At 45.9% G+C, this 11,975-nt stretch overlaps 1 protein-coding gene across 1 annotated transcript in view; it reads left to right on the top strand.

Moving 5' to 3' along the window:
* The first annotated feature begins 4,606 nt into the window (after positions 1 to 4,606).
* The window catches only part of LOC112069206 (inositol hexakisphosphate kinase 1), a 19,782-nt gene continuing 12,413 nt past the window's right edge, over positions 4,607 to 11,975 (top strand). The window contains exons 1-2 of the mRNA XM_024136495.2: positions 4,607 to 4,841; positions 9,376 to 9,557. Of these exons, the coding sequence (XP_023992263.1) occupies positions 4,639 to 4,841; positions 9,376 to 9,557 (385 nt within the window). The 5' untranslated portion in view covers positions 4,607 to 4,638. The remainder of the gene's footprint in view (positions 4,842 to 9,375; positions 9,558 to 11,975) is intronic.

The raw sequence follows: 11,975 nt of genomic DNA, 5'->3' as shown, positions 1-11,975 counted from the left end.
TCCGTCGTCTACCCATCCCATCCATCTGTCTACCCGTTCTGTCTGTCTGTCCGTCTACCCATCCATCATCTTCTACCCGTCTGTCTGTCCTGTCTACCCATCCATCATCTGTCTACCCGTCTGTCTGTCTGTCTACCCATCCATCATCCGTCTACCCGTCTGTCTGTCTGTCTACCCATCCATCATCTGTCTACCCGTCTGTCTGTCTGTCTACCCATCCATCATCTGTCTACCCGTCAGCAGGAGAGGATACTAGAGGCTAGGACCATTTACCCGCTGCTGCCCAACTTCTCTCTCAATTCATTTGTTTGCTTCATTGGCATGACTTAACAATGTACATATTGTCAAAGTGTACATTGGAAATTAAGTGATTAATTTACAATATTAACATAATTAAAATAATTAATAATCAAGATTGTCAATGGGACAATTGGTGACAACAATAATCAAGGGTCAAAATAACCCTACAATGGACAATAACAATGGCATGTGCAGGTTGGTTGGTCTGTCAGACACTGGCCCTCATTATATAGCAGGCAGCAATGTATTGCGCTGCCAACCCACAGCTCTCTGCGTCCTCCCCCAACAGGACGGGTAGCCTACTCTCATTAAAGGTATGTAGGGCTGGAGAATGAGATATTAATACACACAGGACACACAAAACCTTGAATAAGGGTTTCAAAGTTGGGGAAACTACACTCTAATTATTATATATTTTTTACATTTTGTCAGGAAATGCAGCTCCGTCTCGGGTTCTGCTGTGGTGCAGTGGTTGCACAGTCTTTCCTCTACAGGGAGCCAGGTTTTCCTGTGTCTACCCTTCTCAATGGCAAGGCTGTGCTCACTGAGCCTGTACTTTGTCAAGGTTTTTCTAAGGTTTTGATCGGTAACCATGCTCAATTAGTTTGCCATGGTGTTTTGTCGATTTATGGCCAGATAGAACTGCATTTTGCTCTGTGTTTGTGCTTGTGTTTCCCAATAGGTAATGTGGTTTTGTTTTGACTGTGTTGTAATTTGTTTTATTCTGATTGGTTGGATGTTCTGGTCCTGAGGCTTCAGTGTGTTAGTAGAACAGGTTAGTGAACTCAGGACCAGCTGGATGAGGGGACTCTTTTCTTTGCTCAGCTCTTGGCGTTGCAGGGCTTGGTAAAGATATGAGACAGGGTCACTGTATTTTACGTTTCCAAAACTGAATTGATATTTTTTTATGTTTTATTATTAGTGGATATTGGCCTAATTCTGCCCTGCATGCATTGTTTGTAGTTTTCCTCTGGACATGTAGGAGAATCTCACAGAACTCTGCATGCAGGGTTTCAATGGGGTGTTTGTCCCATTGAGCAAAATCTTGTTTTGCAAGTGGACCCCACACCTCGCTGCCATAAAGTGCAATTGGTTAAATGACACATTCAATTAGTTTTAGCCACATTTTAATAGGTATTTCAATTTGAATTCATTTTAATGGTGTAGAATGCCCTGCGTGCTTTCTCTCTCAATTCATTCACTGCCTCATTAAGGTGTCCAGTTGAGCTTATTTTTAAACCTAAGTAATTGTAGTGTGTGCAGTACTCTATATATTTTGTACCAATTGAGAACTTGGGTCTAATTCCCAGAGATCTGGATCTTCTCTGGAAAATCATTATTTTAGTCTTTTTGGGGTTTACTGTCAGGGCCCAGGTCTGGCAGTACTGCTCTAGCAGGTCCGGGCTCTGCTGTAGGCCATGTGCTGTGGGTGACAGCAGACACAGGTCATCTGAGAAGAACAGGCATTTAACCTCTGAATTGTGGAGACTAACACCAGGGGCTGAGGATTCGTCTAGAATAGTGGCCAATTCGATGATGTAAATACTGAAGAGTGCAGGGCTCAGATTGCAACCCTGGTGAAATGGTTAAAGAATTCTGTTTTTTTCTTCCCAATTTTGATGCTGCACGTATTGCCAGTATACATTGATTTAATATGTTTTACCCCCGACCCCACTTTATATAACTTTGTAGAACAGTCCTGTATGCCAAATAGAATCAATTGTTTTAAAGCCAGCGTACATTTTGGTCTTATGGTGGGAGACATGTTTATCTATCAGGGTGTGTAGGGTGGAAATATGATCAGTCGTGCAATGTTTTTGTTCAATTTGTCTTTGACTCAAGACGTTGTGCTTATTAAGAAAGTTTAACTCTTAAATGTATAATACTACAGAAAACCTTCACCAGGTTACTGTTCAAACAAATGCCTCTGATTGTAATTGCATCTCTCTCTCTCCCTCACACTCTCTCCCTCACTCTCTCACTCACTCAGTCACTCACTCACTCTCTCTCTCACTCAGTCTCTCACTCTCTCACTCTCTCACTCTCTCACTCACTCACTCACTCCCTCACTCACTCACTTTGTGTTGCCAGTTAGTGATGCCGAAACAGTAATTTCTAAAGTCTTTCCCATCAAACTTTCCAAATGAAATGATAACTGCAGTGTTGGCTTCCTGCAGTGTTGGCTTCCTGCAGTGTTGGCTTAACTGCAGTGTTGGCTTAACTGCAGTGTTGGCTTAACTGCAGTGTTGGCTTAACTGGCAGTTGGTGTGGCTTCCTGCAGTGGTTGGGCTTACTGCAGTGTTTGGCTTCCTGCAGTGTTGGTTCCTGCAGTGTTGGCTTAATGCAGTGTTGGCTTCCTGCATGTGTTGGCTAACTGCAGTGTTGGCTTAACTGCAGTGTTGGCTTAACTGGCAGTGTTGGCTTTCTGCAGTGTTTGGCTTCCTGCAGTGTTGGCTTAACTGCAGTGTTTGGTTAACTGCAGTGTTGGCTTAACTGCAGTGGTTGGCTTCCCTGTTCAGTGTTGGCTTAACTGCAGTGTTGGCTTCCTGCAGTGTTGGCTTAACTGCAGTGTTGGCTTCCTGCAGTGTTGGCTTAACTGCAGTGTTGGCTTAACTGCAGTGTTGGCTTACTGCAGTGTTGGCTAACTGCAGTGTTGGCTTACCGGGCAGAATGATATGATATCACAAAGATTTGTATCAATCGGGTGGCTTTTTGTTGTGCTAACTCTACTATTACGCAGAACAGAAACACCGCCTCTTTTTTCTTCAAAAGTTTGGGGTCATTAGAAATGTCCTTGTTTTTGAAAGAAATTCACTTTTTTTTTGTCCATTTTAAAATATCATCAAATTGATCAGAAATACAGTGTAGATATTGTTCATGTTGTAAATGACTATTGTAGCTGGAAACGATAGATTTTTTACGGAATATCTACATAGCCGTTGTCGTGTATTTACTATGGATTAAATGATATATGACATGCTATTTTATCAAATCAATTCTCTGTAATTAATATTACCTGATTTAAACTAATCATGTAAATGTAATTAACTAGGAAGTCGGGGCACCACGGAAGAATGTTTATAAAGCTGTCGTCTTCCAAATAAACTCTAAAAGACCTGGTCATCTTTTACATCAATAGCAGTCAATATTTAATCGTTACCTTATTCAGTCTCATCTGAATATCGTAAAATTCTTGGTTATATTCACCATCCCTGGCTAAAAAGTTGAATCAGCAATACAACATTTGGTTAAATTATTTATTTACTAAATATCTAAATAATCACACACAATTACATATACACAGGATGGATCATACATTTATTACTAATTACTAATTATTATTTCTAAATTTACTTGAACCATATCTACATGTACATACTACCTCAATCAGTCCGACTAACCGGTGTCTGTATGTAGCCTCACTACTTTTATAGCCTCTCTACTGTATATAGCCTCGCTACTGTATATAGCCTCGTTGCTGTTATTTTTCACTGTCTTTTTACTGTTGTTTTTATTTCTTTACTTACCTACCGAGGAGGTAGGCAACCGAGGACAGACAATCTTTACGCCCTTCAGCACTTGGCGGTCCCGTTCTGTGAGCTTGTGTGGCCTACCACTTTGTGGCTGAGCCGTTGTTGCTCCTAGACGTTTCCACTTCACAATAACACCTCTTACAGTTGACCGGGGGCAGCTCTAGCAGGGCAGAAACTTTACGAACTGACTTGTTGGATAGGTGGCATCCTATGACAGTGCCACGTTTAAAGTCACTGAGCTCTTCAGTACGGGCCATTCTACTGCCAATGTTTGTCTATGGAGATTGCATGGCTGTGTGCTCGATTTTATACACCTGTCGGCAACGGGTGGGGCTGAAATACCCGAATCAACTAATTTGAAGCGGTGTCCACATACTTTTGTATATATAGTGTATCTCAAAGCTGTAGTGAGAAAAGAAAAATAAATCTTCTTCCTGGCAGAGTGTGTTTTTCCTCCAGCGGAAGGTGTCTGACAGAACAGTGTCACTTTGCTCTCTGATGTCATTTATGGTATCCAATTGCTTTGAATTAGTACATGGTAGACCCAATGGCATAGAATGGCTGGTACAATTGTGCTTTGTCTTTCTCTGATACCAACCTCCTCATACAACACTGAAACACACACACACACCTTTTTGAAATGACTCTGTTCCTCTTTCTCCCTCTCTCAGGGATGTGCCTCTTCCTGATTAATCAGGAATTCTTGCTTTTTCTAACATTTATCCTCCATTCATTTCTGAAACGAACCCTGAATCCCAAAATCCTGTTATTGTTGTGCTGATCATATCCCTTTGCTCCTCCAGGCATGGTGTTGGTATGTTTCGAGGGGGACATAGACGGCTATATCAACCTGGTGGCGTACCCGTACGTGGAGAGTGAGGGCCTGGACCACGAGGACTTACCGGAGAGGGACCAACCACGGAGGAAACACTCCCGACGCAGCCTCCACCGCTCCACCTCCGAGATCAAAGAGGAGAGGCTACCGCACGAGAGTGACAGCACTGAGAAGTGAGTAAGAGCAGTGAGGAATAGGGAATGTTTGTTGTCTCGTGTGTGTGTGTGTTGTGTGTGTGTGTGTGTGTGTGTGTGTGTGTGTGTGTGTGTGTGTGTGTGTGTGTGTGTGTGTGTGTGTGTGTGTGTGTGTGTGTGTGTGTGGTGTGTGTGTGTGTGTGTGTGTGTGTGTGTGTCTACCAGAGAGATAAAAGACGATCGCCCCGCGCAACAGTACTGAGAAATGAGTGAGAAGCCAGGGGTATGTATGTATGTTTATGTAATAATCAGTAACTCATTATCAAATTAAATGCTTCGTAAACAACAGGTGTAGACTAAGAGTGAAGGGCTTACTTACAGGCCCTTCCCAGAAAAATGAAGTAAGAAAGAGATGATACAAGATAATCCAAGATAATAAAATCCAAGATATAAATACACAATGAGTAGCGATAGTATATACGAGTATATACAAAGCATTCAGACCCCTTCCCTTTTTTCCACATTTTGTTACTTTACAGCCTTATACTTAAAAATCATACAATGTGATGTGATTTTCTGGATTTTTGTTTTAGATTCCGTCTCACAGTTGAAGTGTACCTATGATAAAAATTACAGACCTCTACATGCTTTGTAAGTAGGAAAACCTGCAAAATCGGCAGTGTATCAAATACTTGTTCTCCCCACTGTAGATAAAATGCACATATTTTTGGGCAGTGCGGGCCTTGCCCTTGTGTTAATTTTGTTCTTCTTCTCATTCTGAATATTCAACAACCACCAAAAAATATGCGAGTACTCCAATAGTCCAAAATGTCAAATGCCTATCCCACAAGGTTTTCTAACTCGGCCGATCAAAAACTTCAGACTTCCTTAACATTAGAGATTGCGCACTAGCTCTAGTTATTAACAAAGAGACCACGCCTCTCCCACCTCATCTTATCTGAGGCTGCCGACCAGTCTTGACGACTCTGAGAAACATAGAATATTACAGTTCATCAGTTCCCGTAGATAAGATAGTCTCGAACGGAGCTCATCCAATTTATTCTCCAGTGACTGCACGCTCACCAACAGAACAGAGGGCATTTAGCGGTCTGTTAGTTCGCCAACATAGTCTCCTCAGGATGCCACTTCGCCTGCCTCTTTCACTGTCGCTTCCTCTCTAGAGTCCCGGGGATTAGGGCCTGGGCCAGAGTAAGCAGAACGTCCAGAGCTGCTGACTCGTTAAAGTAGAAATTGTCTTCCAAATTGAGGTTAGTGATCGCTGTTCTTAACTCCAGAAGCTGTTTTCAGTCATAGGAAATGATAAGGGAGACATTATGTACCAAAAAAGTTCAGATCAGTGTAAAAAAAACAAAACACACAAAATGGCAGAATTGGTAGCTGGTCTTTGGTAGAGTCAGGTATTTCTCTGCCATTTAAATCCTTGAGCGGGACGCCTAAGAGTGTTATCGGGACGCCTAAGAGTGTTATCGGGCAGCCTAAGAGTGTTATCGGGCAGCCTAAGAGTGTTATCGGGACGCCTAAGAGTGTTATCGGCTAGTTGACCTGTGGTGCCCTCCGTTGGCTAGTTGACCTGTGGTGCCCTCTGTTGGCTAGTTGACCTGTGGTGCCCTGCTGTGTTTGTTTTGGTGCCCTCCGTTGGCTAGTTGACCTGTGGTGCCCTCTGTTGGCTAGTTGACCCTGTGGTGCCCTCCGTTGGCTAGTTGACCTGTGGTGCCCTCCGTTGGCTAGTTGACCTGTGGTGCCCTGGCTGTGTTTGTTTTGGTGCCTCCGTTGGCTAGTTGACCTGTGTGCCCTCCGTTGGCTAGTTGACCTGTGGTGCCCCTCTGTTGCTAGTTGACCTGTGGTGCCCTCTGTTGGCTACGTTGACCTGTGGTGCCCTGCTGTTGGCTAGTTGACCTGTGGTGCCCTCTGTTGGCTAGTTGACCTGTGGTGCCCTCTGTTGGCTAGTTGACCTGTGTGCCCTCTGTTGGCTAGTTGACCTGTGGTGCCCTCTGTTGGCTAGTGACCTGTGGTGCCCTCTGTTGGCTAGTTGACCTGTGGTGCCCTCTGTTGGCTAGTTGACCTGTGGTCTCTGTTGGCTCGTTGACCTGTGGTGCCCTCTGTTGGCTAGTTGACCTGTGGTGCCCTCTGTTGGCTAGTTGACCTGTGGTGCCCTCTGTTGGCTAGTTGACCTGTGGTGCCCCTCTGTTGGTAGTTGACCTGTGTGCCCTCTGTTGGCTAGTTGACCTGTGGTGCCTCTGTTGGCTAGTTGACCTGTGGTGCCCTCCGTTGGCTAGTTGACCTGTGGTGCCCTCCGTTGGCTAGTTGACCTGTGGTGCCCTGGCTGTGTTTGTTTTGGTTGCCCTCTGTTGGCTAGTTGACCTGTGGTGCCCTCCGTTGGCTAGTTGACCTGTGGTGCCCTCCGTTGGCTAGTTGACCTGTGGTGCCCTACGTTGGCTAGTTGGACCTGTGGTGCCCTCCGTTGGCTAGTTGACCTGTGTGCCCCGTGCTAGTGCCTTGTCCCTGGCTGTGTTTGTTTGTGTGCCCTCTGTTGGCTAGTTGACCTGGTGTGCCCTCCGTTGACTAGTTGACCTGTGGTGCCCTCCGTTGGCTAGTTGACCTGTGGTGCCCTCCGTTGACTAGTTGACCTGTGGTGCCCTCCGTTGGCTAGTTGACCTGTGGTGCCCTGGCTGTGTTTGTTTGGTGCCCTCTGTTGGCTAGTTGACCTGTGGTGCCCTCCGTTGACTAGTTGACCTGTGGTGCCCTCCGTTGGCTAGTTGACCTGTGGTGCCCTCCGTTGACTAGTTGACCTGTGGTGCCTCCGTTGGCTAGTTGACCTGTGGTGCCCTCTGTTGGCTAGTTGACCTGTGGTGCCCTCCGTTGGCTAGTTGACCTGTGGTGCCCTCCGTTGGCTATTGACCTGTGGTGCCCTCCGTTCGCTAGTTGACCTGTGGTGCCCTGGCTGTGTTTGTTTTGGTGCCCTCCGTTGGCTAGTTGACCTGTGGTGCCCTCCGTTGGCTTTGACCTGTGTGCCCTCCGTTGGCTAGTTGACCTGTGGTGCCTCCGTTGCTAGTTGACCTGTGGTGCCCTCGTGGCTAGTTGACGTGTGTGCCCTCCCGTTGGCTAGTTGACCTGTGGTGCCCTGGCTGTGTTGTTTTGGTGCCCTCCGTTGGCTAGTTGACCTGTGGTGCCCTCCGTTGGCTAGTTGCCTGTGTGCCCTCCGTTGGCTAGTTGACCTGTGGTGCCCTGGCTGTGTTTGTTTTGGGTGCCTCCGTTGGCTAGTTGACCTGTGTGCCCTCCGTTGGCTAGTTGACCTGTGGTGCCTCCGTTGGCTAGTTGACTTGTGGTGCCCTCCGTTGGCTAGTTGACCTGTGGTGCCCTCCGTTGGCTAGTTGACCTGTGGTGCCTCCGTTGGCTAGTTGACTGTGGTGCCTCCGTTGGCTAGTTGACCTGTGGTGCCCTCCGTTGGCTAGTTGACCTGTGGTGCCTCCGTTGGCTAGTTGACCTGTGGTGCCCTCCGTTGGCTAGTTGACTTGTGGTGCCCTCCGTTGGCTAGTTGACCTGTGGTGCCCTCCGTTGGCTAGTTTGACCTGTGGTGCCCTCCGTTGGCTAGTTTGAACCTGTGGTGCCTCCGTTTGGCTAGTTGACCTGTGGTGCCTCCGTTGTGTGGCTAGTTGACCTGTGGTGCCCTCCGTTGGCTAGTTGACCTGTGGTGCCTCTCCGTTGGCTAGTTGACCTGTGGTGCCCTCCGTTGGCTAGTTGACCTGTGGTGCCCTCCGTTGGCTAGTTGACCTGTGGTGCCCTGGCTGTGGTTTGTTTGGTGCCCTCCGTTGGCTAGTTGACCTGTGGTGCCCTCCGTTGGCTAGTTGACCTGTGGTGCCCTCCGTTGGCTAGTTGACCTGTGGTGCCCTGGGTTAGTTGGTTGACCTTTTAAAACAAGGGTTTCTGGGTAAACCCATAAGGATTTAGAATGAAGCCTGTTTTGTATTAGTTGACCTTCTGTTGTGTCCTTTGTGTTGTCCCAGAGAGGATTTACTCCGCCCTAGAATCAGTCCACGTGACTTAAGCAGACCAAGTGGGGATTTGTTTTTGTATGGAGGTCTATGAGAAAGTGTGAATTACCTGAGGCTTATTTGATTGGATAGAAGTGTCGTAACGTTTATAGGCTGTTACAAATGTACTGATATAAATGGATGCACGTGGCGTTCCAGCAACTTTGAGAAAAAAACGTCTTAATTCTGCCTTTTGTTCACACGCGTATCTGCACTCTTATTGGCTAGAATGGTCCTACCTGATCTCGCCTCTTACCGCCTGCCGTTCATCTTTGAGGACATGTATTTCCATTGTTAGAGCGGTCACTCGACTCTCTTGTCAATATATTGTCCTCCCCGTCCAGTCTCCTGAAGAGTCCTCATCCGGAGCTCCAGATCCACAGTGACTTGTTGTGGTGCTCTAGTTAACCTCTTAGTTAACCTCTTAGTTAACCTGTTTGTTAACCTCTTAGTTAACCTCTTAGTTAACCTGTTTGTTAACCAGCTGTTAACCCTGTTGTGCCTGTGTCCTTTCCCTCCAGTCTCCAGGAACTGAAGAGTCCTCGTCTAGAGCTCCAGATCTACAGTGATATTCCCTTCCAGATGCTGGATAATAACAGCGGCCTGGGCTCAGAGAAGATCAGCCACAACCCCTGGAGTCTCCGCTGTCACAGGCAGCAGCTCAGCCGCATGAGATCAGAGTCCAAGGACAGGAAGCTCTACAGTATCCCTTTTCTCAGGTCGTTTTAACCATCACGATAAGACAGAGTGAGGGAGTACTGCTGGAAACAGAATCACAGACTAGGAAAGTCCTATTGGGTGAATGTTGAATAACAGGATACACTATCAATCGTTGATCACCATCGAACTTCATGAGGAGGAGTCTGGGACTGACTGAGTCTCAACCAATGAGGGATAACATTAGTCTTCCATATACACAGCCAGATAAATAGAAAAGGTCTAAAAAAGTAAATTAACAGAGGGGAAGGTACTAACACGGGACTTGACCAGGTTAAGTTAAACACGATCCATGAGGAGGAGTCTGGGACTGACCGACTGTTTTCCTCATTGATTAGTTATTTCAGTTCTCTATTCACACGTACCCTAACCAGATGTAGAGGGATAAACCAGAGGGAAGGTGACCGGATCAACATTAACACGGTCTTCATTAACCCCCAGAAAGACATTGGTCAAGGTTAGTGTCATCACATTAACAACAGAGATCTTAACAACAGAGATCTTAACAACAGAGATCTTAACAACAGAGATCTTAACAACAGAGATCCCCGGAACGCCCTCATGCTCTGACCTGTCAGAATAGCCTGTGGGGAAAAGAGGTCACGTWCCCGTMCCAAATRGAACCCTATTCCCGTGTATAGTGCACTACTTCAGGTCTCTGGTCAAAAAAAGTAGTGCCCTAATATAGGTCATAGGGTGTCAAAGTAGTGCCCTATATAGGTCATAGGGTGTCAAAGTAGTGCCCTATATAGGTTCATAGGGTGTCAAAGTAGTGCCCTATATAGGTCATAGGGTGTCAAAGTAGTGCCCTATATAGGTCATAGGGGGTCATTTGGGATGCAACATAGACTGTTTAGCCGAAATGTGACTCGTTTCAGGAACCAAGGCGTATGTCGCACATCACTACTTCCCCGGAGAGGCGTTTGAACGTAAACATGATCAAAATGTGCTTTTTGGCAGAATTGCTTTCTGGAACAATGTGAACGTTCATGTGCCTTAATAACAAACTTGTAATCCATCTGAAAATACGAATAAAATGGTTAAATTACGAGCCTAGTTGGTTTAGCCACGGGAAAAAGTCAGCAACCTTCCCCTCTAGCCATCATTGGCTGAGATAATGGATGGGCTGGACATGCCGGGAGATGAGTTTGGATTGGTCTGCCGTGTAGCATGCTTCTGTCTGTAACGTGAGCTGTTCAGTATGTGTTGACAGTCCTTTCTAACCGCGCCGTTTTTGAAAGATATAACGTCAGCCGCCGAGAACTACAAAAGTTTAGCTACTTTTCTCAACAACATTGATGCCCTGAATTTAGCAGTTGGAAAAAGTGATGGCCTACTTTCTGCACACGCCACGGTCAGTGTGAACCGGAGTGACACAACACTGACCAAACAAGACAGAGTATTTATTTTACCTTTATTTAACTAGGCAAGTCAGTTAAGAAYAAATTCTTATTTACAATGACGGCCTAGGAACAGTGGGTTAACTGCCTTGTTCAGGGGTAGAACGACAGATTTGTACCTTGTCAGCTCGGGGATTCAATCTTGCAACCTTTCGGTTACTAGTCCAACGCACTAACCACTAGGCTACCTGCCTCCCCAAAGTTAAATGGTTCCAGTCTGCCGTTTAGCGTTCATCCGTGTATACGGTTAAGAGTCTAGCTACATTTTCAGGTAGGACATTTTCATTGCAAGTTAAAGTGTACTGTTTGCTAGCTAGTGAACGTTAGCTTGCTGGCTTGCTGGCTCGCTAGCTAATGTTAGGTGTATGATCTGTGTAGTAATATTATTAGAATCAGAAATCCACTTGTATTGCTAGTTATAACCTAACTTTAACTTTGACACTACTGTCAAAGTAGTGTCAGGTTCTCCCCTTTACTGTCAAAGTAGTGCCAGGTTCTCCCCTTTACTGTCAAAGTAGTGCCAGGTTCTCCCCTTTATTAATACACAGGGATCTACACACAGCCATCTTAATACCACAGTGAATACACCCAGCCATCTTAATACCACCAGTGGATAACACCCAGACCATCTTACATCCACAGTGGATAACCAGCCCTGCAAACCAATGTACTAATCCAGCGCTCTAAATACACAGTGGACTAACACGCCAGCCATCTTAATACACAAGTGGATACACAACCAGCATCCTTAATACCAGTGATACACGCATGGTGGATAACACCAGCCATCTTAATACACAGTGGATAACACCCGCCATCAAATACAGCCACAGTCGGATAACACCAGCCTTAATCCACAGGGATAACACCCAGCCTATCTTAATACACAGTGGATAACACCAGCATGCTTATACAAGATACCTCTTAACACGTGGATACACGCACGTACCGCCATCTTTATACTAGGCAGTTGAATAACTCCCAGGCCATGCTTACTACTAAGT

The sequence above is a fragment of the Salvelinus sp. IW2-2015 genome, unplaced genomic scaffold (genome assembly GCF_002910315.2).
Source record: "Salvelinus sp. IW2-2015 unplaced genomic scaffold, ASM291031v2 Un_scaffold932, whole genome shotgun sequence".
Lineage (NCBI taxonomy): Eukaryota > Metazoa > Chordata > Actinopteri > Salmoniformes > Salmonidae > Salvelinus > Salvelinus sp. IW2-2015.
The sequence above is the reverse complement of the archived record's forward strand: the minus strand, read 5'-3'. Positions and strand labels throughout refer to the sequence as shown.